At 50.2% G+C, this 23,602-nt stretch overlaps 1 protein-coding gene across 2 annotated transcripts in view; it reads left to right on the forward strand.

The window, feature by feature from the left end:
• Positions 1-12,321: 12,321 nt before the first annotated feature.
• The window catches only part of SLC22A1 (solute carrier family 22 member 1), a 35,105-nt gene continuing 23,824 nt past the window's right edge, over positions 12,322-23,602 (forward strand). For both annotated transcript variants that reach the window (XM_050789223.1, XM_050789224.1), the window contains exons 1-4: positions 12,322-12,856; positions 19,351-19,454; positions 21,389-21,543; positions 23,098-23,266. In XM_050789223.1, coding sequence (XP_050645180.1) covers positions 12,446-12,856; positions 19,351-19,454; positions 21,389-21,543; positions 23,098-23,266 — 839 coding nt within the window. In that variant the 5' untranslated portion in view covers positions 12,322-12,445. The remainder of the gene's footprint in view (positions 12,857-19,350; positions 19,455-21,388; positions 21,544-23,097; positions 23,267-23,602) is intronic.

A 23,602-nucleotide genomic window follows, 5' to 3' on the forward strand; every position in this document is an offset into this window, starting at 1 on the left:
TGGGACAGATGAGATGCCCACCTGGAGTTTGTGTCTAGTGGGACATTAGGTGAACTGGTTTCAGCACGGGGAGTTTTGGAAAATCAGTCCCTGGTGACAGGGCTTTGAATGAGTTGATTTATTGAGACTTGACATAGAGCCAGGCATGTGCTTCTGGGCAGGTGACTTGCCCCCTTGAGCCTTTGTTTCTCATTTCTCATCTGCAGTACGTGGAGGATCAGGGGTTCCATCAGATCAGGAGGGGGTGCTCAGAAGGAGCCTGGTCTGCCATCCTAGATGCTCAGGATGGTGGCAACGGCTTGTTCTCAGTTGGCCATGGTCCTCGGTCACGTCTCCCCTTTGCAATTTTGATTGCCTGGGATGTCTGGTCATCCCTTCATGGATCTAAACCATGGGGCTGGGAGATAGTGGAAAAGGAGGGATGCAGGGGTGGGTAAGGGCCCCTCTGCTCTCTGGTCCAAGTCAAAGAAAGGAGGCCTGAGTCCATTGAGCAACCAGAGTCGGGGGCAGCTGCTTTCTCCATGGAACAGGTGAGTAGTGGCACCAGGCTTGGCCTGGCGTGGCCACTGGGGAGGTGGTACCATGAGGGGCCTAGTTTCTCCTCAAAGTGTGCTGAAAGTGGGCCCCTTGCACCCTGGCTGCTTCCCATTCACATGCAGGACACTTGCGTCAGGGCTGTGGGCACAATAGGGCCGGCACTGAGTATGTGCCACCAGCTTCCTCTGGGCTGGGGAGCGTCTGCCTTTGGCTCTCCTCCCTCCTGCCCAGGGCATGCTCAGCCTTCTGGGCAGCAGCCCCCCTGAGCCCTCCCTTGGCAGCAGCTGAGCATTTCCAAAGAAGAAACCCACCCAGGAGTGGGAATTACGGAGCTGCAGTCCCCCAGGCGGGGCATGCTTTTGACCAAATCAGCCAGTGGGTCTACTGGGCTTGAGGCTCAGCTGAGAGTCTCAGAAATCCAGAGTATGCCTGACACCATGGGCCTCTGTTTATCTGTACTTCCTATGTGCACGTGGAGGGACTCACCCACCATGCCACATGCACTCCTAGGTCCAAAACTGGGGGAGGGATGAGGTGTTTTCCACCTTGCACCACTTTGATGCCTTCTATCAGCAAGTCTGAGCCAGAGCCTACTGGGGCATTACCCCTGTGCAGAGGTAACTCCCTGGCCCAGGTTCCCAAGGAACTTGGGCTATTGCACCATCAGCGAGGAGCCTGCCCAGGAGAGGTAGTGGCACCTGCAGGAGCTCAGGTGGGATCTGGAAAGCCCGGCCATCTGGGTCATTGACAAGGAGCAGACAGTGGGCCTGCTGGAGAGTGCTGGGCTGCTCAGTGTAGGGCAGGGAGGAGCCCTGCAGCTGCTCTGGGTTTCCCAGGAGCCTGAAGCTTTCTTGTCTGTTGCCGTGACACCATATCACCACAAACTGAGCTGCATAAAGCATGCACACTCCATGTCTCCTGGGCTCTGTGGTCAGGAGGGTAGCTGAAGGGCAGCTGGACATTGCATTCAAGGTGTTAGCTGCAGTGGTGGCCTTGCTGCAAGGCTCATCTGGAGAAAGATTTGATTTGGAGCTCAAGTGGATATCAGCAGGATTCAGTCTCTCCTGCTGCAGGACCAAGGGTCTTGGTTTCCCGCTGGTTGCCAGCTGGAGGCACCCACAGCTCCTTGCCATGTGGGCCTCCACCACAGGGCCAGGGCTCCATTGCAGCCAGCAGGGGAGACAGACTCCCAGCCATGTGGATGTTACAACCTTAAAGAACATGATCACGGAGGTGTCATCCGTGACACTTGCCATTTCCACTGGTTACAGGCAAGTCACAGGTTCTGCACACTCAGCTGAGAGGTGAGGATCTGTGGGCCGCTGGACAACCAGTCTGCTACACCCTCTGGTCTTCTTTCTTGTCTCTTGCTCCTCCCTTCACCTTGTAAGGCACTTTTTGGGTGGTGGGGCTGGTTTTGGGGTCCCGTGGTGCCCCATGCCTGCTGCTGTCCCAGCTTTAGTGACTGTCTCTTTGTTACGGGATCTTTGAGCGCCAATTTTCTGGCTGGAAACTTCTGTGGCCATGGTTCCTTTGCATGAGCTCTTTTCTGCATCCGGGAAGAATGAGGTATGCAGACAAGTGAAGGGTGAGCAAGACGAAGATGAGCTTTATTGAGTGTTACAACAGCTCAGAGGAGACCTGCACTGAGTAGCTCCTCTTGTAGGCAGGTCATCTGTTGAGTGTTCAGTTCTCAGTAGAGAGGAGGCCCTGGAGAGGTAGCTCCTCTCTGCAACTGATCACCCTGATGTCTGCAGCTCTCAGCAGAGAGGAAGCCCTGGAGAGGGTGGTTCCTCTCTGCCAGCAGGTTGTCTCCGCAGCTATCAGCAGAGAATGTGGCTCCTCTCTGTGAGTTGTCCCATCATCTCCAGTTATCAGCAGAGAGGGTACTCCTTTCTGCAGTTGGTTGTCCCGTCATCTCTCTGCCCTCTTCACCCTCTGGCTATCCTCTGCCCTGCTCTGGCTGAGTCCAGGGCTTTTATGGACCTCAGAAGGGAGGAAGTGCATGCCAGTTGTTCCATGGGAGGCCATGGGTGGGTCAGGAAGAGGCACCACAAGTCCCCACTCTGGTTTCTGGGACTGGCAGCCCAGGTCCCAGCCTTCAGGCCCTCCTTGGCCTGAAGGCGGGGCCTTGCTGGGGACATACCTCCTTCCTCCCAGGACTCTGTCTGCACTCCTGCTGCCATTCATGGCCCCGAGTCTCAACCCCAACCCTGCTCTGAGATCGGAGAAAGTGCTGGGACAGGAGAGAGGCCAGGCAATGGGAGCAGACTCTTCTGAGCCTGGGATGGGGACTAGTGGGGAGGCCTTCCCAGGTCCCTAAGGATGCAGGCTGCAGAGATGCCCAGGTCTTGTTCCTGGGAGGGCAGCCACAGCTGCATCCACAGAACTCCCACCCTGCCAACTCGGAAGGAGTGGGGTTCCTGCTTGTCCCTGGCTCCTGCCTGCTGTGTGGAGTGAGAGGCCCAGATCTGCAGCCACAGGTCAGGTGATTGCAGCTGCACCCAGGCAGGCAGATCTTGCCTGCTGCTGGCCCCCTCCAAGAGCACAGGAAGGCTTTGATTCACAGCCCCAGGAGGGCAGGGCTTCCATCAGCTCCATGGAGTGTGCAACCCCAGCCATGCCTCCCTGCTGCAGCCAGCATGATGGCAGCAGCTGCTGCCATCATTTCCCCGTCTGAAGAGGTACACCCAACTGCTGTTAGGATAGGGACGATAACCACTCTTAACTGCTTCATGCGGACAAGGGGCATTGTTTTGGGAAAACAACAGTCAAGTCTCTCTCAGAGACCTATCTAAGAATACCCAGTACAAGGGAGTCATCATCTGAGGTTCCATTTTCATGACCATTTGGAGTTTGATGGCCCATCCCTTGTTTCTTCTGAGCTGTATTCAGAGATCACTAGTTGGTTCACCTTCACAATTGTCAAAAGCTACAAATAGCTCGAAAGAAAAGCTTCCTTGATTCTGAAAAACAAGATAAAGGGTCAACAATATTCCAAGCAAAAAGTCAAAACAAGATTGCTTCAGTCTTCTGTTAGTTCAGCTCACCCAGTAAACTCCTATTCACAATCTCCAAAATTATCAGAACTCTGCATTTGAAGACTACAATCCATCCCTTGAAGAGGATCAAAACATGACAACAATTGTCTGTGAATGTCAAAATGTCCTAGGGTATTCATAGTCAAAAGCACAATTGATGAAGAAATTTGGTCACCTCTGTGATTTACAATAACCTAATAACCCTAGCTGTGATTGATAACACAAACTCAGGCATCAGAAATCTAGAAATCCCATACAATTTTGAAACACACATTAACATTTTTCACTAAGATATAACCTGAAGATCAAACACCTTATTTTGATAATCCTGTGTAATTAAACGTGTCAAATAACCCTGTTTACCTCTCCCTTTGGATGCTCCAGGGGTCTTCTGTAGCATCCGAAACTCAGGGGTTAGGAAAGACAATTCTGAAGCTGTAAAGGCTCAAAACACTTAACATAATTTCTGGTTACTCTAAGTCATTCATTTAAATGACTCAAAGCAAAAACCTTTAGTCACTAAGAGGGAAGACCTAATTTTCCAAACAATCTATCTCTTGTCCTTCCCTTTGTTTATCAGTAGTTTACTCACAAAGAAAACAAAATCTTTCATTGCATGAAAATCTTGTTCAAGTGAAAGCCAAATTTAACTCTTACATTGGTCTATTAATGTCAACCCCAATTAAAAAAAATAAAACCTTACACAGAAATCCATCCAATCTTAATCAGTTTGACCATGAACTGAGATTGTTATAAATCTTTTATAACCTTTTACATTTTTTTTTGTTAAACAGCATGTAAGTGCTTCAAAGAAAACCTTGTTGTGCTTGTATTCCAATGTTCAACTTACGGAAAACCAATTAATATCCTTTTTAGTTTAGTCAATATGTTCACACACAGGATTCCTTTTACAAGATTAATTTTTTACAAACCTTCCATAACTTGTTTGAACCTTTAGCTTTATCTTATGTAATTTAAAACAATCATTTAACCTTCTGAACTAGGCAAAAATTTACATTCCCATACCTTCTTATATTATTTTGCTAATGATACATTTTAATCTCCTTACCTTGCATGTAGATCTATTTTCAGTAGTCGTCACTACATGTTATAATGGTAGCTCTTAGCAATTCTTAATTTTGGTGAAATACCCGGTAAGTTATTTTAGTTATGTACTTAGGTGCAGATGAGGTCTGACTATTTCTAGCATAGCTAGGGAAGGCCTTACCAAACTGTAAAGCAGGAAAGTTGAACAATTTTCAAAAGCCAAAGCAGTTTACAACCTTAAAGCATTTAGCCAACCTAGTTTCTGACTTGCATAATTTAGACCATGTCTGTATTTTGAAGACATTTCTATTTTTATTTTACCAATAATTTAAAAGCCAGCCTATTTAGCAAAGTCTTACTTAAGTCAAGTGAATTTGAAAATTGCTTAGACTTATTTACTTAATTTATGAACACTCTTTTACTTATAAGCCAATTTGGTAGACACAACATATAACAATAAGTGTACATATAAGTAAACACATCTAGACACGTATACACACACAAATGAAGATCCAATAGCTTGGAACCCTAGCCATAGGACAGCAACACGAGCTCACCAGTTTTACTTTGTTTGCTCCAATAGATAATCCAATGAAGGCTGTGAACCAAAATTTCGGGTAAAGCAGTTTCCATGGCAGGTTGATTTGTAAAGGCCAAACCTCCACCCACTCCAAAGAACACTGGGGCCAAACAGCACCAAAGGATAGCATCACATGTTATCCAGGCTCCCTGCTTAGAACAACAGCACAAAAGCCTGGATACATGCAATCTCACTTTCCCATTCAACAGTAACCTCCAGATTCCATATAATATTGGGGCCAAACAGTATTGCAGCTGTGAGAGAAAATTCTAAGGTGGGTTCAGTACTAGATCTCAGAACCTCTGCTAAGGGCATCCCCTTTAGAGGGGTTGAGGTCCAGAGGATCCCCTGGGGCATCCGTCTTTGGGATCCAATCTTAGAGTGTCAGACGTCTCTGACCTTAGGTGGGCACTGGTGCTGTTTCATGTTTTCCCTCCAGAGGCAATGGCCTGCTGTGAGCTTTAAGGCCTTGCTTTCCCATGCTTCCCGTTCCACTAGAGTGATAGCCATGAACTAAAAGGCATTACAGCTCTATTTTTCTTCAAAATATCTGATCTAAGCACTTATTTTCTTTAAACCAATCAATTAGAGCTCTTTTTTATATAAACATGACACATATGACATATATATATCAACACAGACAAACAGATGGAGATCCAGTACTTCCAAAATTTTTCATGTGCCAATCTCCTAATTGGATTACTGGCCCCAGGGTGGTGCTATTTAAGAAGGAGGGCTAGGAAAACATGCAGTTTCCAAGGCCCAATAAGCAGGCACAGCTGGAAGACAAAAACAGATTTTGAAAGGGATCCATTTGCCTCTAGTCCCTGGGACTCTATGAGGAAAGCAGCTTTTTCCCAAAACGGGTCAGTGTTGTCCCCTCCATTTTCCCAAAGGAGTCCCAGGCCATCAGAAGTTATCTTGGGGCCCCCTCATGTGCGCATCAAGAGTGGCAAGACAAAGATGGAAAAAGATAATTCAGTCAACTAAGAAGAAAAACCCTTTTTCCAGAAAAACAAGATCCACAAAGAGAAATGATATAAATGCCTTTTAAATAAATCTATAGCTTGGATATCCATGAACATCTACTTTTAATTAAACTAACTTTTAACCATAGCACTCCTTTTTAAAGAAGTCCTTTTAAGTCTCTTATTACCCAACTTTAGCCATGCCAAATGGCCAATTTTAACTCATGGAGGGGCAGATAATATAGTGATTTTTTGTTTTATCATTCCAGCAACCAGTTTGCACAGAGAGAGTAGCCAAAATTCTGACTGGTAAGAACGTTTACCCTTTTGCCAGCATGTTAGGCTGCTGGGTTCCCTTCCCCTGAGCCATGAAGCCCTATTGACCCTGGAGTCCTATGAAAGGGCAGAAGCTTTTTTCTATCTCCAGAATCTGAGGGTCAAAGGAGTTCCAGTGATTTAGGATGCACTTGAGTGCAGGCTGAAATGACTGGTTGGTTACCCACCTGGGAAGAGGGGAAGAAGGTGTCACTTTGTTCCTTTCTCTTCCTAACAAATACCCAGGGTATGTGATGGAGAGAAGAAGAGGTGTCCCTTCTTTTTCTTCTGTCCTTATGTCCCCAAGTGCCAGTGACCTGTGCAGATGCCAACTATGGGTGCAAGTGCAACCTTCGCCCGTGAAGTTGGAGGCATAGCTGACAGGAATATTTGTACTCACCTGAGCAGAGCCTACGTCTCCTGCTGTTGGCAACCTTTGAGTTCCCTAGACCTTATCTATGTCATGGATGCAAGCATGACCTCCATCTATGAGCGGGATAGCCTAATTGGCAGGAATTAGTCATGCTTACCTGTGCTGTGCCCCTTGACTCCTGTTGTCATCTGCCTCAGGTCTAGTGTTCCATTCCAGGGCTTCAAACTGAAGCTTGGGACAAAAAGATGCCTCAGGAGGGTGTATGAACCCATTAAATTAATCCCAGATGGTCCTTGCCAAATTGCAGTTAGCAACTGGCAGGGGCCTTTCCTCTGTTGCCTCGCTATCACAAGCAAGTGAAGCTGTGGGGCCAGGTCCTCCTCAAACAAGGGAGAGAAAGAGAGTCCCAGGAATTAGGGACCTGGCCTAATAAGGTGACAACTAAGAGGTTGGGCTTTCCTGAGACACCCCTCACGGTTGTGCTAAGAGAGGATGGGGTCTAGATTGGAGAGAAGTGAAAGGCCCACTTGAGTCCAGGAGGAGGTCCACCTTCCTTCCCCTGATTCCCAGAATCACCTGGGGCTCCTGGATGACAATGGCAGTCTGAACCACTGGAGCTGGGAAGAGCAGCTCTGGGTCCTGTCAGTCCTGCTGACAGGAGACTGGCCCTGGACCTTGCAACTCACATCTCTGGGGACCATCTGTCCCCCAGTGGTCCCCACTGCAACCTGGACAGGGTCAAGGTGGCCTCCTCCTGCTGTCCAGACAGTCCCTCCTAAAATGCCCTTGTCCACCACATTTGTCGCAGTTAGCAGGTGCATCTTGGGGATTCCGGGGTTTGTGAGCCAGCGAAGAGGCTATTAGAGCCTCTGCCTTTTTCTTGTGTCTCCTTTCCCTCTCTTGGGCTTCCTGATCCCTATTGTAAAAGACAAAGGTGGCTACTTTCAGGAGGTCTAAAATACTACCTGGTCCTATGGCCTGTTTCTGCAGCTTTCTCCTGATATTAGGGGCTGCCTGAGTAATAAACACATCCCCCAGGACCAGCTGTCCCTCTGTTGAATCAGGACTCCCATCCAATCCCTGGTCTACCATGGATAGCCCAGAGAAATTGAGAGGCCTTGTCCCAGTCCCTCACAAGCCCAATATGCAGACCTGAAAGAGTTTCCTCCTCCATTCTCCCATTTCATCATTGAGGTCCCATTTAGGGTCCTCCAATGATACTGCTATTCTTCCAATTGGATAAGTCTCATTCCCAAAATTCTCTGGCACTTACTGAGTGGCCTACTTTTCAGCAGTGGTCAGGGTTTGTTTCAAAAGTAACATGGCCATCCTTCCAGGGGAGCTCAAATACTTGAGTTAAGTTCTGGAAAGCCTCTCTATACTTATCAGTGCCATCTAAAAACTCACCAAGATTCCCTTTAATTTGCCTTAAGTACTGGAGAGAAAAGGGGACCTGGAGTTTAATGGGCCACATTCACCCCATCTTTTGGAGGGGCAGTGGAGACTAAAACCTGCCTAAAATGAGGATTCATGGCTGGGGTAAGCTTCAGGAGAACCTGGATAGGGAGGTATCTCTAGGGTTTGCTTTCCCATTTCCCTGGGATTGCCCCTAGTAGCCTCTCCTGAGATGGCCACTAGGAGGGCTGATAAATCAATCCTATAACATTGGCAAAGTTCTGGGTTACCCTGCAAGGCAAAGAAGGCCTGCACATAAGGGACCTTGTACCCTTTGCCCTCATGTTTACAGAAAAGCTGCCTTCGTGAGGTAATGCTTCTTTTCTGTGCCTCAGTTGCTTGGCCCTAAGTTGGCAACCAAGTAAATTACAAGAACATTTTCACCACAAATTTACATACAGATACTAAGGCACACTTTCTTTGTCTGTGGTACTCTTAACCTTCTATTTTATACTTTTGATGACTAAGCCGAATGCTCATTCTACCCATTAACATCTCTGGTTTAATACAATATTCTTAACATTTATCATTGTATATAAATAAGAGATAGGAACCATGACAGACAGAAGAAAGAAAGGAAGAAAGGAAGGAAGGAAGGAAGAGAGAGAGAGAGAGAGAAAGAAAGAAAGAAAGAAAGAAAGAAAGAAAGAAAGAAAGAGAAAGAAAGAAAGAAAGAAAGAAAGAAAGAAAGAAAGAAAGAAAGAAAGAAAGAAAAGAAAGAAAGAAAGAAAGAAAGAGAAAGAAAGAAAGGGAGAGAGAGACAGGGAAGGAAGGAAGGAAGGAAGGAAGGAAAGAAAGAAAAAAGAAAAGAAAAGAAGAAAGCTTTCACAGAGGGCTAGACCTCCAAACTGGGTTGGAACAAATTCCCAACACCCCAGGGCGATGGGTAGACAGCATCTTCCCCAGCAAGCCTGTCCTCTGTGTCTTCAGTCCAGCAGCCATGCTAGTAGCTTTTAACTGGCTGACACAGGCCTAGTACTTTTCCTTCATTTTAACTATTAGGGACTTTAGAGACTCCGAAATAAAGGACAGAAAACAGATACGCTTTTATTCACCCTTCCACAGATCCCAGACAAGCCCCAAAATGTTATAAGATCTTTGAGGTATCAATTTTTTGGTCAGAAACCTCTGTGGCTGCTGTGCCTTTGCGTGAGTTCTTGTCCTGAGTCCAGGAAGAATGAGGTATGCAGACAAATGAAGGGTGAAAAAGACAAAAATGAGCTTTATTGAGTGTTACCAACAGCTCAGAGGAGACTCGCAGTGGGTAGCTCCTCTTGTAGGCAGGTCATCTGTCCAGTGTTCAGTTCTCAGAAGAGAGGAGGCCCTGGAGAGGTAGCTCCTCTTTGCAGCTGGTCGTCCTGATGTCTGCAGCTCTCAGTGGAGAAGAGACCCTGGAGAGGGTGACTCCTCTCTGCTGGCAGGTCATCTCTGCAGCTCTCAGAAGAGACAGTAGCTCCTTTCCACAGGTGGTGGTCCCATTATCCCATCGTCTCCTGCTATCAGCAGAGAGGGTAGCTTCTCTCTGCAGCTGGTCATCCCATTGTCTCCAGCTATCAGCAGAAAGGGTACTCCCTCTTCATCCTCCGGCTGTCCTCTGTCCTGCTCTGGCTGACCAGGGCTTTTAAGGACCTCAGAGGGGAGGAAGTGAATGCTGATTGGTCCACAGGCAGCCATGGGTGGGTCTAGAAGAGGCACCACCAATCCCCATTCAGTTCATGGGATTGGCAGCCTGGCCCCCAGCCTTCAGGCCCTCCCTGGCCTGAAGGTGGTACCTTACTGGAGACCCACCCACTTCTGCCCAGGACTCTGTCTGCCTCCTGCTGCCAGTCATGGCCTCAGGGCCTGGCCCCAACCCCTGCTCTGAGATCAGAGTGGGCACCAGGAGAGGAGAGAGGCCAGGCAGTGGGAGCTGACACCCCTGAGCCTGCAGGGCTGGGGCCGGCAGGGGGAGTCTTACTGGGCCCCTGAGGGTGCAGGCTGCAGAGATGCCCAGCTCAGGCACCTGGGAGTGCTGCCACAGCTGTACCCAGGAAGTTCCCACCCTGCCGATTTGGAAGGGGTGGGGTTTCTGCTTGTCCTCAGCTACTGCCTGCTCTGTGGAGCGGGAGGTCCAGGTCTGCAGTTGTGGGTCAGGCGAGTGCAGCTGCACCCAGGCAGGCAGATCCTGCCTGCTCCTGGTCCCCTCCAACGGCACAAGGAGGCTTGGACCCACAGCGGAAGTTTGGGTGGCTGTAGTCCGGCCCAGGGGGGCGGGGCTCCCACCAGCTCCATGGAGTGTGCAGCTCCCGCCAGCGCCTCCCTGCTGCAGCTGGCGTTATAGCAGCAGCTGCTGCCATCACCCTTGGGAGTATCTCCCCCACTGGACCTTAGGCTGCTTGGAGTTGGGGACTGTCCCATCTCTGTGTCCCAGAGCCTGGCACACTGCTTGACGTGTATAGGGACTCAGCAGATATTTGTGGAATGAACAAAGGATCCAACACGTGAGCTAGGGAGGAGTCCCTAGGCGGCCAAAGGTGGCTTAATAAATCCAGAGAGCTTGCTCCGGAGAAGAACGAGGTTCAAGTACAGAAACTGCACACTTTGAAGGCTGCTTTTACCTCCGTAAGCCCCTGCTTTCCCAGCTGTGGAGGGGGATAGTCACAGCATCTACCTTGAAGGCTGCTGTGAGAATGAACTAGATCATGTGTGTTTAGCCCTGAGTAGGTGCACTCAAAATGGAGGCTGATGCTTTTATTACTGAGGTTCGCTGATCGGCTTGTGTCTGGCTGCAGCCCTTTCTTGGGGTCTGTGGCTGTGCGATGCTGCTGCTGTGTGCCCCACTATCCAGTGGCAGCTCCCTTAGGACCTGAGCGCAGGCCAGCCCTGAGGCCAGGGCATTGCAGCAGGGCAGCGCTAGGGCTGGATGTGGAGCTGGCTGTGGGGCTCCAAAGCTTTGGCCTGTGGTTGCTCCACTGCTCCCTTTCCCACCAGTTTCTGGCCTGAAATCCCTTAGAGACAAATAGAAGTGGGGCCTGAAGGACAAACACACCATGCCCCCACTGAGGCTCGGTGGAGGCGAGCAGAGCAGGCTCTGGGCACGGGGGTATGGGCTGCAGGATCTCCAAGAACTATGCCGAGCAGTCAGCTTGCTATTTTTTATTTTGATTTGTCTGGATTATAAGAAATTCTTTAAAATGACACAATGGACTTCAAGGAATCAGGGGGAAAGAGTGGGAATGGGGTGAGGTATGGAAGACTACAAATTGCGTTCAGTGGGCTGGGTGTGGTGGCTCATGCCTGTAATCCCAGCACTTTGGGAGGCCAAGGTGGGCGGATCACCTGAGGTTGGGAGTTCAAGACCAGGCTTGCCAACATGGAGAAACCCCATCTCTACTAAGTATACAAAAATTAACCCAGCGTGGTGGCCCGTGCCTATAGTCCCAGCTACATGGGAGGCTGAGGCATGAGAACTGCTTGAACCCAGGAGGTGGAGGTTGCAGTGAACCAAGATCAAGTCACTGCACTCCAGCCTGGGTAACAGAGCAAGACTCCACCTCAAACAAAACAAAACAAAACACCCAAACTGGGTGCAGTGTATACTGCTTGGGAGATGGATGCGCCAAAATCTCACAAATCACTACTAAAGAACTTGTTCATGTAACAAAATAACACCTGCTCCCCCAAAACCTATAGAAAACAAACCTAAAAAAAAGACTTAAATGGTATCATGGAACTAATTAGCCAAATACAGTATCTAGTACCTGGCTGTCACCCAATACTTGCCTCATACCATCACATCTAGAAAAAGAATAGATATTCTCTTTGGAAGAGCTCTGAGGGGGCTGCTAGGAGGTTTGCATGGCCTGCTCTCCTGCCCTCCTCTTGCTCTGCGGCTGAACTCCAATTCTCTTCAGGCTTCGACCCCAATGACTCGCTCCCTGACAAAGCAAACATTTGATCAGGCAGCCACGTGCATTCTCCCATTTCCTGAAACCAGCACCATGGGGTAAAAGATTATTTCTACTTGGTTGCCTTCCAGATGTTTCACACTTGGACAGCAAACTTTTCAAAGATCTCTAAGGGAGACATTGCACCTGGCCACTGCAGCCCAGAGCAGGTCTGGCCACGGCCATAAGCGTGCTGAGTCATCATGCCCACTGTAGATGACATTCTGGAGCAGGTTGGGGAGTTTGGCTGGTTCCAGAAGCAAGCCTTCCTCACCCTATGCCTAATGTCAGCTGCCTTTGGGCCCATCTGTGTGGGCATCGTCTTCCTGGGCTTCACACCTGACCACCGCTGCCAGAGCCCCGGGGTGGCTGAGCTGAGCCAGCGCTGTGGCTGGAGCCATGCGGAGGAGCTAAACTATACAGTTCCAGGCCGAGGGCCTTTGGACGAGGCCTTCCTTAGCCAGTGCAGGCGCTATGAAGTGGACTGGAACCAGAGCGCCCTCAGCTGCGTAGACCCCCTGGCTAGCCTGGCCACCAACAGGAGCCACCTGCCGCTGGGCCCCTGCCAGGATGGTTGGGTGTACGACACTCCTGGCTCCTCCATCGTCACCGAGGTAAAAGAGCCTCTGTAACACGGGAGTTCCTGGGACAGGGAGAAATATAAAGCATATCCTATGAGGTTCAGGTCCACATCAGGAAACAGGTAGGGGGCTGTGTTTATTGTGCACTTAGTGTCTGTCTGGCTATGTCCTAGGCACGGGGCATTCTTTTCTCTAGTTTAATCCACCACAAACTCTGGGTCTTTGAGGAGGACACTGAGGCAGAAGAGACCAGCCAGCACAAGTAGGGGGCCAGTTTGCTGAGTTGCTTGAATGGGATTCAGCTGGGAGACCAGGAGCCTCTCTGCCTACCCCACTGGCTTCTCCCAGAACTACCAACTTGCTCTGGGCCCTGCTTCCCCATCAATAGTACCATGGGCCCCCTCCTTCCACTCAAGAGCGATGACAATTGACCTAAATGATGGTGCTGAGGTGGCCTGGAATTGCCCTGGCTTGGGAGTGAGAATGTTTGGTGGAATCTCAGCTGTGCCCCTTATTAGCTGAGCATCACTGGGTAAGTCACTGCCTCTCTGAGCCTCATTTCCTCATCAGTCAACCAGGAATGAGGGCAGCTGCCTCATAGGGATATGAAGTTCAGCTGGGATCTGTGAAAGCACTGAGCAAACCCACACTGAGTCACACCGTGCGGTCCGATGGGGCCTCTGGGATAGGACGATGGCCTCAAAAGGGCCTTGCTTGAGTAGTTTACTTGATTATTTGAGCATTTTGCTTTGAGAATCTTTTAGTAAAAAGTGTCACCACATTTTTTTCCCATCATGAGCCCGTTTGAAAGTATTGCACGGTAACAAGTGTGGACGCTTGGTCGGCTGGAGAAGCCGTGGGCCAAAGCCTGTCAGAGCCTCTCTGTTAGTAACGAGCAATGGCGTGGTTTTGGCGCGGGCACTGCTTCCCTGAAATAAGAGGTAACCGGGTCCTCCCTGCTTCTGGTCCTGCCCAATTGTCTGCCCCCACTACCCTCACCCAAGCTCTCAGGGCTTCTTGAGTCTCTGCTCTTCCTCTCTTCCCTTTCCTGAGTGGTTTCAGTGGTGACACATGTAGGGCTATTACTGGAGGAAAGCGTAGGGTCCCTCCCCTCTGGGCCTGAGCATTGCTTTACGTGCTTGCCTGGAGCAGAGCAGGTGCTGTGCGACTGGCTTTACGATGCTTACGAGACATCTTGTCTCCAAGGCATCCTCCACCAATGGATAACAAGTTAGGCAACCCTCCTTCCAGGGATCTCCAACCGTCTGACATTCCCAACTGGGAATCTAGAAGCACAGCAGGATGGGGACGTGTTTGTTCTCTGGGACTGAGACATACTCTGCTTTGAGGAGATCAGATGTGATCATTCCTCCAGTCAGACATCCAGCCAGTATGTGCGGCACGCTCCCTCTGTTCCGGTGCAGGGGTGTGATGCCGCGGGGGAGATACAGAAGAAGATTGTGAGGTCCCTCAAGGAGTCTGCAGTCTTGGGACTGAGAGGGGAGGAGGGTGGCCAGAGTGAGACCAATGTTCATTTAATGACAGCCCAAGGCCACCTGTGGTGAATGCCATGAGCAGGGTGGAAAGGGACTGGTGGGCTCTAAGAAGGCAGAGATCTCAGATGCTGAGCTCTGATCTGATCATGGATGTCTTCTGGGAGGAGGTGTCTTTGAGCTGAGCCTCAGGTGGTATTTTGACCAGCAAGGAGAGGGGACAGGTGGGAGGGGAAGTAGATCCCAGATCAAGGGGAGAGCTTGAGCCCAGGCTCAGGGCCCAAGGAGTGTTTGCTGCATTCAGGGTACAAAGAGCCCTGATATGAAGGTCGTGATATGAGGAGTTGCGGGGAGAACATTGGTGTCTAACCTTGGGGCCAGAATATGGAGTGCTTAGCGTGGGGTTGCCAGGTATAATACAGGATGCCCAGTTAAATTTGAACATTTGAACTTCAGATAACCCAACTGGATAAGATACATACGTCCCAGATACTGCATGATATTTGATACTGGGATAACTCAGACTGCAAATATTGCATGAACATACTTATCCTAAAAAAAGTTGTTTATCTGAAATTCAAATTTATCTGGGCATTCTGTATTTTTATCTGTGAACCCTGGCAATGCTACCTCAGCGCCCAACAAAGGAGTTTGGGTCTTATTTAGGCAGGCAAGCAATGCGATCCCAGCTGGACTCATGAATGGGTGCGAAGTGGTGGTGATGGGATTGGAGGCTTTAGGAGAGGTAGAGAGACGCTTGAGGAGGCCAAGAAAGAGCCCCGGTGAGAAGTGTTGGCCAAAACATTGTTGTCATGGGAATGAAGGGAAGACACGATGTAAGAGATGCCAGCATTGTTGGGGTTGGGGAGAAGGAGGCGCAGCTTGGCAGAGGGCTCTGGCTTGGGGAGTATGTGCAAATGGAGCTTCTGAATGCTGAGCTGGGAGCCCCAGAGAGGCAGCCATGTGGGCACATGGAGGGGCCTTGTAAGAGGGGACCTTGGGGTGCAGCAGGAGGGGGGAGACTGGGACAGATGAGAGGAGCCCGAGAGTGCTTTAGAACAGCCTGCCTGTCCATGGTAGCTGTGGAGAGGACTTCCAATAACCCCAAGATATAGAGCCTTGGGGAGGATTGTAGGAATCCTGGAACTCTGATGGGCAAGGACGGTGAAGAGGATGTGATTACAGGAGAAAGTGTTCTTTGGAACTCTGATGGCCATGGTGAGTTGGAAGGGTGGTGGGATTCATGTGAAGATTTTCCAAGGTGATTGGAAGCCTGGGGGTAGGTGGGAGGGTGATAGAAACTGGTTCCTGGGTAGGAATTGTCTCCCACTTTAACCCCAACTTCCTTGACCCCAGCTCCTCCTCCAAAACTGAAAATTATTATTGGGGAATCAACCTTAGTTATTCACTTCTGCAGAACTAATTTTTAACCTAGCATTGCCTTGGACATTGGAACTTGCTTCAGGAGGGAAGATGAGCTAATTTGTTTGAACACCAAGTTTAACTCCCACCCCAAAGCTAGGTGCTAAGATCACGAGGTTCACTGGGGGAGGAATGTGGGCATTTTCCTGGCTTTTGACTCTCCCAGCAAGAGGATCTCCTCTGTCAGTCCTGGTTTCAGCCACAGCCCCCACAGCAGGCCAGGTGTCTTCCATCAGCCATGAATGCTGAGGAAGGGAAAGGGGTCTCAGGCCAAGGGAGACAGAGGTAGTTACATCAGCGTTTCCCAAACTTGGCTTATCCTCAGGATCACCTGGACTCCTATTTGGGACCCACTGAGGCAGAATCCACAGGGAATCTGTGGTTTCACCAGGACCCTGAGTGGTTCTTGTGATGAAGCAGTAGGTTGCTTTATAACGGTGCCAGAAAGAGCTGCCCCGGCCCTGGTGAAATCCCAGCAGGAGCAGCGAGTGGGTTTAGGGGATTCCCACCCTCCATCCCGTCCTTACCTTTGTGCAGCCCCAGCTTCTCCCAGGGCTTGGCCTATCTTCTCAAGGTGCACAAATGTATCGGGGTACTCATGGTTGGGCTGGCATTTTGGAGCAGAGGAAGCATGGCACGTTTACAAGCTTTGCAGGCAGCTCTAGAAAGATCCTCAGGGCAGCCTGGGGGCAGAGTCAGTTCTCTGTGGTGTTGGAAGGTGGGATGCACTCCAGCTCCAGGAGCTCGCTGGCTCCATACACAGTCCTGGGGCATAATGGCAACAGGGTGTTTCAGGAAGGCGGCAGCCACATCTTACAGAGACACCAACTTGCAAAGATTATAATGAAAACCAGAAAAACAATGGCTGAGAAGGGAATAAGCCGAGGCCCCAGGTAATAATTGCACATCTTCCCCTGACCCCTGCAACTTGAGTGAAATCCTGTACAGTAGACCACACGGGTGGAGGCTGCAAAGAGAGAGTTGGGCAGTTGGAGACACAGACCCTGGGAAGGCCAGATAAGCTCAGGAAGGATGTCTCCGTGTGTATTCTAATGGCAGAGCACAGGGCAGGCAGGAAAAGAACCACAGTCGAAAAGAGTTATACATCGGGCGGGTGACCTGGGAGATGCTCCATGGAGGTGTGTTTTAAGCTGAATTTTAGAGGAAATCAACATCGGGATTGGCAGAAAACATGAAAGTGACAATCGGCAGTAGCTTGTCGCACGCCCCAGAGCTGTACCACCCACGAGAGCAGACACTGGGTGGGGTCTGGGCAGAAGGCAGTTACTAGGAGAGGCTTGTATTTGTTTCTGAAATTCAAGTGGTAACACAGAGTTTAACCTATATTTCAGGAAAAAAAAGTGCTCATGTCAAGGAACTAGTCAGGCCATCAGACAGAACCCAGGCTGGCTGAGTTCAGAGTCCTTGAGGCTTTGAATGTTGTTTTGTTTATGAGACAGGGTCTCACACTGTCATCCAGGCTAGAGTGCAGTGGCTTGAACACAGTTCACTGCAGCTTCAACCTCCCGGGCTCAATCGATCTTCCCACCTCAGCCTCCCAAGTAGCTGGGACTACAGGCACATGGTACCACGTCTGACTAATTTTTTAATGTTTTGTAGAGATGAGGCCTCACTCTGTTGCCCCAGCCTGGTCTCAAACTCCTGGGCTCAGGCAATCTTCCTGCCTCAGACTCCCAAAGTGCTGGGATGAAGGTGTAAGCCACTGCTCAAAGCCAGTTCTGAATGTTTGACCCCAGGATCGGGGCATGGCATGGCTCAAACTGGCAACTTCAGAGATTTGAGGGTTGGAGGTTGGGGTAGTAAAATCTGTTTCTAAATTAAAAGGGTTTATTATTTATTAAAGCTGTTTGCATGTGATTCTTCCCCTCCAATGCACACAGCAGCCCTATGGGTGTGATGGAATGGGTACAACACATGTTTCAGACAGGGAAACTGAGGCCCAGGGTTGTGAAGCGACTTGCTGCCATCACACTCAACAGTGTTCTGGTTAGGGAAGCCATGGACCTGATGCGGACAGAGCAGTGCAGAGGGACAGGGTTGGGAAGGTAGGATGTGTCCCCCACCCACCAAGAACTGAAGGGGTCAAGAGGCCCCCACCCAACACCCTCTGTTCTCCCCAGAGTCCACTCTTTCTGCCTCTGTTCTCCCCAGAGTCCACTCTTTCTGCCTGTCTCAGCTCTAAAGAGGAAGGGGTCATTCTTCTGCCATCAAGCCTCTACCATGTCTAGGCATGTGCCAGTGTCACCATACTCTATGCTGGGGGAGGTAGGACTCTTGGATGTCCCTCCACTCCTGGTTTTCTTCCCCAAGGCCTCTAAACCCAGGAAGCATCTGCCTTCTCCAAAAACCCAAAGAAAACAAGCCCTTCCCAGCAAACCACGCTTGTCTTTTCCTTTGTCCCTGCCACCTTGATATCTCCCCTCTCCTGGCTTTTGGTGCATGGGAGCCTCTGATGTTCTTCTGAACCTGGGTCTCACCCACATGTGACCCTAAGGCACACTCTATCTCAAGGCAACCCCACTGTCTTTGCTTCCCTCTTCTTGGGTTGCCACTCACAGCCCCAACAGCAACAATAGAATGTACAGAATTGTTGGTGGCACTTATATAACTAAATACATACTAATGAATGTGTAATTAATGAAGGATCTTTGGCCAATTCCGGAAAACATGTATTTCTCTTGGTACATTTCTATTTTGGAAAAATTACCTCCTTGGCTATATTTCTTTTTAGAAATCTTACCTAGCAACTGTGTCTCTTTTGAGAAGACCTTTTGCTTTCTTTTCCAAAGACATTTTGTCCTTCAATAACCAACTACTAATAGCAAGGCTGTTGACAACAGCCTCTTTAATTACTGCATGATGAGAGTGGTACCAGGTGTTAGGAATACAGCTGATCTTAGAACAATGTAGGGGCTAGGGACACCAAACCCCTTTACACAATTGAAAATTCACTTGTAACTCTTGACTCCCGAAAACTTAACAGCTAATAGCTTACTATTGACTGGAAGGAAGCTTTACCAATCTCATAAACAGCCAATGAACACATATTTTGTATGTTATATGTATTATACACTGTATTATTACAATAAAGTAAGCTAGAGAAAAGAAAATGTTAAGAAAATAATAAGGAAGAGAAACTGTATTTGCTATCCATGAAGTGGAAGTGAATCATCATCAAGGTTTCACCCTCATTGTTTTCAGGTTGAGTTGTCTGAGGAGGAGGAGGAAAAGAGGGCTCCGTCTTGCTGTCCTGGAGGGCAGAGGAAGAAAAGGTGGAAGAGGTAGAAGAAGAGATAGGCATATTCAGTGTAACTTTTACTGAAAAAAAAAAAAAATCTATAAGTGGACCCGTGCAGTTCAAACCCATGTTGTTCAAGGGTCAATCGCATTTGATATTTGCTGAGTGATTCGTCAGAAACTTTGAATTTGTCTTATGAAAATGTAGTAGGAGAAAACTCTGTTAAACAGCCCAGGGATACCAAGTTTCATGAAACGCAGTTGCTTTGCTGAAGAGAGGACGGAAGGGTATAGTCCTGACTCACACATCATTCTGTGCTTTTGGTCCTCCTCCTGCTGCGGTGTGACTGGCAGTTCAACCTGGTATGTGCTGACTCCTGGAAGCTGGACCTCTTTCAGTCCTGTTTGAATGCGGGCTTCTTGTTTGGCTCTCTGGGCATTGGATACGTTGCAGACAGGTATGTAAAGGCCAGTCCAGGTAAGCCTCCCCTGACTGCCATGAGAACAGATTCTAAGGGAAAATGGTGGAGAACATGACCAGTTGGAATCAACTGCAGAAGCTGTTGGAGACAAGACACAGCAGACCCTGCTTTGGGCTACTGTGGGGCTGCCAGGGGAATGGTGGAGAGATCTGAGGTGTGTTTCAGGGTCGAAGTTGCATGCGGATTCTACAGTTGGTGGGCTGAGAGAAAGAGAGGACACAGGAAGGTTGATGCTTCCAGCAGATGCATGTTCGTGAGGCCATTTTGAGATGGGAGGCAGAGGGTTAGGAATGGATTTTGTTTCAGCAGTTGATAGGGGAGAGGTTATAGAGGAAGCTAGAGCTCTTAGAGATGTTAGGTTTGGAGATGTGTTGCACGGCCTGAGACATCTACGAAGAGATGCCAAGGAGCCACTTGGGTATGTGAGTGAGCTCTGGAAAGGGGTATGGGCTGGAGTTCAATATCGGGGGTTTTTCACCAGTAGTTGGTATTTAAGGCTACACAGCATATCAGGATGCACTGGAAGAGGGTGTTGAGAGAGAACTGCAATGCAGACACGTAGGCAGGGAAAGTGCCTTGGCAAAGGAGATGTAAGAGAAATGGCAGCGAGATCAAAGGACAACTGTTCTCCAGGGCGCTTGTGGAAATGCACCAGGAGACCCCGAGGAGGAATGGTCAGAATCTGCTGTGCGGGGCGGGGCACCCAGGACAGGGTGGTTGGAGAAAACTGGAAGGCAGGAGAGTGGAGTTGCATGGCAACTCTTTAAAACAGCGTGGGGAGGGTCCAGGATGAGGACGCTGATAGGGGAGGGAATCAGGGATGCAGGAAAAAGAGAGGGGCCGGAGACCCAGGCCTGGTGGGGGTCTGGGGCCCAGCTCAGAGGTGGAGACAGAGAGAAGGGACAGAGAGCCAGGTGCTGCTGCAGGAGACATGGAGAGGAGACAGAGCCAGGTGCTGCCCCAGGAGACAGGGAGAGGGGATGGAGCCAGGTACCGCTGCAGGAGACAGGGAGGTAGGACAGAGCCAGGCACTGCCCCAGGAGACAGGGAGAGGAGACAGACCCAGATGCCGCTGCAGGAGACAAGGAGAGGGGATGGAGCCAGGTGCCGCTGCTGGGACTGAGCATCCCTGGTTAGAAAACGTGGCTTCTGGCAGAAGTTCCTATGTTTTCATAAAGGGTGAGGGTTTACTGGCTGGTTTGGGGCTGTCCTGAGGTGGGGTGGAGGTCTGAGGCCAGGGGACACAAGGTAGACAAGTGGCATGGTGGAGGCAGGTGGGGGTGGCAGAGGGGATGGAGTTGGCAGGCGGGTGGGGAGCACGGGCGGGCGGGCACACCGCGTGGCCTGCCCTTGGCTTCTTTCCTTGGATCTGAGAGAATGTGGGGTGTGGTTGAAAAGATTAGGTGGGAACAGTGCAATCCTAGAGAGTAATTTGCCCATTTCATTCCCGGAAAAAGGAGAAGAGAAACAGCCTTGTATGGCTACACTATCAGAGCTGAATATGGCACAGAAAAGCTTCCATGATGGTTGATAAGACTATGGGAGGAAGGAAGCCTGGTTTAGGTGCAGCCTGACCAGTGGCGATAATAACGATGCCATCTGCTAAATATGAAGATAAGGTGAAGGGACAGGCGTGAGAACTGGAGAGGGGCTGCGGGCACTGCCCGGCTGAGCTGTGATGCTGCTGGGAGCACTCAGACTCCTCTTCAGACCCAGCAAGGCTGGAGAGCTTGTAGGGACAGTTGAACAGTCTGGGTGGTGCACTGGGCACTGCTGTCCTGATAGACCCTGCAGTTTCCCAGGACAGTGGTGCAGTGCCTCTGACTGTGACCCTTGGCATTCCACCATGAATGTCTGACCCCAAATTTCAACCTCTCCCACCTGCCCTCCACGTCTCCTTGTCTCTGAAGGTTTGGCCGTAAGCTGTGTCTCCTGGGTACCGTGCTGGTCAACGCCGTGTCGGGTGTGCTCATGGCCTTTGCGCCCAACTACATATCCATGCTGTTCTTCCGCCTGCTGCAGGGCCTGGTCAGCAAGGGCAACTGGATGGCCGGCTACACCCTAAGTAATTATTGTGGGACTGAGGCCAGGTCTGGGGGTAGAATGGGATGGGCCTAACGTGGGTGGGGGGTTGTTTGTGGGGTCAGGGAGCTTGCAGGGGCACCAGTTCCTTGTTGTTATGTGACTAGGGCAGGACATGGGCTAGAATGGCCTCCTGTCTTTTTGTGTCTGAGACACTTACACTGTCACTTAGATTAGTGATCTATTAATCAACTGATGTATTCAGAGAACAAAAAGACCCCATGCTGATGTGCTCACAGCAGTCGGGGGGGGGGGTGCAGAAGAGGAGATAAGTGAGAGAATATTCTAGCATCTTACATAAGAAAGAACCAGCAACTCCTTAAAAGAAATACAGCAAACTCGATGGGCTTGAATGGCACTCAAGAATTAGGAGAGAAAACAGGAGCAAATAAAATAAGGATTTTGAAAATCAGGATTTTGAAAAAGTTGAAGTATAAACCAATATGAAGAGTTTTACATATCAGCCTTTTTTCCCCTTTCAAATATTCTACGAAGATTAAGAATACAAAACAAAAAATCCTTTCCGGGAGGGAAGCAGCCTAAGAGTTGTCTGTCCTTCCCCAGGCCAGGGCACGGCAGATAGCAGTGAGGATTAGCCACGCTTTTACTCCTTTGTGGGGGAGAAAAAAGAAATAGCCATGTTTTATCATCTTCGAAAACAAGGTGCTATCACTTGGCATTCCGAGAACTCATTCACTAGGGCCAAGAGGATCCACCCAGGTTCCTGCCTTGAGATGCCATGAGCAGCCTGGTGAAGCTGAGGTGGCTCAGCCCCATTAGTGTGGAGCCTCTGACAGCCTCTGCTGCTAGGCACCGTCCCACACATGGTTAGGGGGTCTGACCTGGGACCACATCCACGCTCCAACACCACCTGCAGCCCCTCCACCCACGACTCCCCTGATTTCCTTTTCTCCTTTTCATTTTTGTTCCCCTAACATGTATCACACTTTAACATAGGATTGCATTCTCTTATCTGTGATGTGGATCATCTGCCAAATGAGGCCTCCGAAGGCAGGAGTCTACCTCCTGTGCTCACGATGTACCCCAGACACCCTGAACAGTGCCAGGTCCCCAGTAGGCACTCAAAGATATTTGCTAAATGAATGAACACCCCTGGGGTCCTGACAAATATTCCAGCTGAGTCTGGAGCTTCTGGAGGAAGGCGCTGGGGAGGAGAGGCCAGTGGACTGAGTCCTGAAGCAGGCAGAGGGGAGTGCAGCTGGTAAAGGAACATGCAGAAAGGGACGGTCAGGGAAAAGCCAGACGGCGAAGCAGCCTGCTGGATCTCCGGGGCCTTGGTTTGATGGGTCCGGGGCCCCAGGGAGAAGGGGAGGCGTGAGCGCGGCTGTGATTTGGGAGAAGGAGGAGTGGGAGACACACAAGAGAGAAGCCTGGGAGCAAGTGGGGCTCGGCAAGGCCGGGTGGGAGCTTCCTGCGGGGAGACAAGCTGGACTGGGACCGGAGCTTCTGAACGCACAGCGACGGGTTTTTGTGCTCCTGCGAGGAACCCGCATAACGACCACGCTTCCTGTTTCAGTCACAGAATTTGTTGGCTCGGGCTCCAGAAGAACGGTGGCGATCATGTACCAGATGGCCTTCACCATGGGGCTGGTGGCGCTTACCGGGCTGGCCTACGTCCTGCCTCACTGGCGCTGGCTGCAGCTGGCAGTCTCCCTGCCCACCTTCCTCTTCCTGCTCTACTACTGGTGAGGCCCTTCCTCCCGCCTACGGCTGCATTTTCTGTCCTCTCGAAGAACCAGGCTCTTGGAGTGGGGGGCACCTAGAGGCGGTCTTCCAAAGGCCATGGTGTCCACATGGATAACGCACGGGGCTGCGGGGAGCCCGGCGCCTCCCACACGCATAATGCATAGGGATGAGCGGAGCTCGGCGCTTCCCACACGCATGATGCATTGGGATGAGCTGGTCCCGGGGTTTCCCACACGTGTGATGCATTGAGGTGAGCTGGTCCCGGAGTTTCCCACACGCATGACGCGTAGGGATGAGCGGAGCCCGGCGCTTCCCACACGCATGATGCGTTGGGA

Source organism: Macaca thibetana, chromosome 4 (genome assembly GCF_024542745.1).
Source record: "Macaca thibetana thibetana isolate TM-01 chromosome 4, ASM2454274v1, whole genome shotgun sequence".
Lineage (NCBI taxonomy): Eukaryota > Metazoa > Chordata > Mammalia > Primates > Cercopithecidae > Macaca > Macaca thibetana.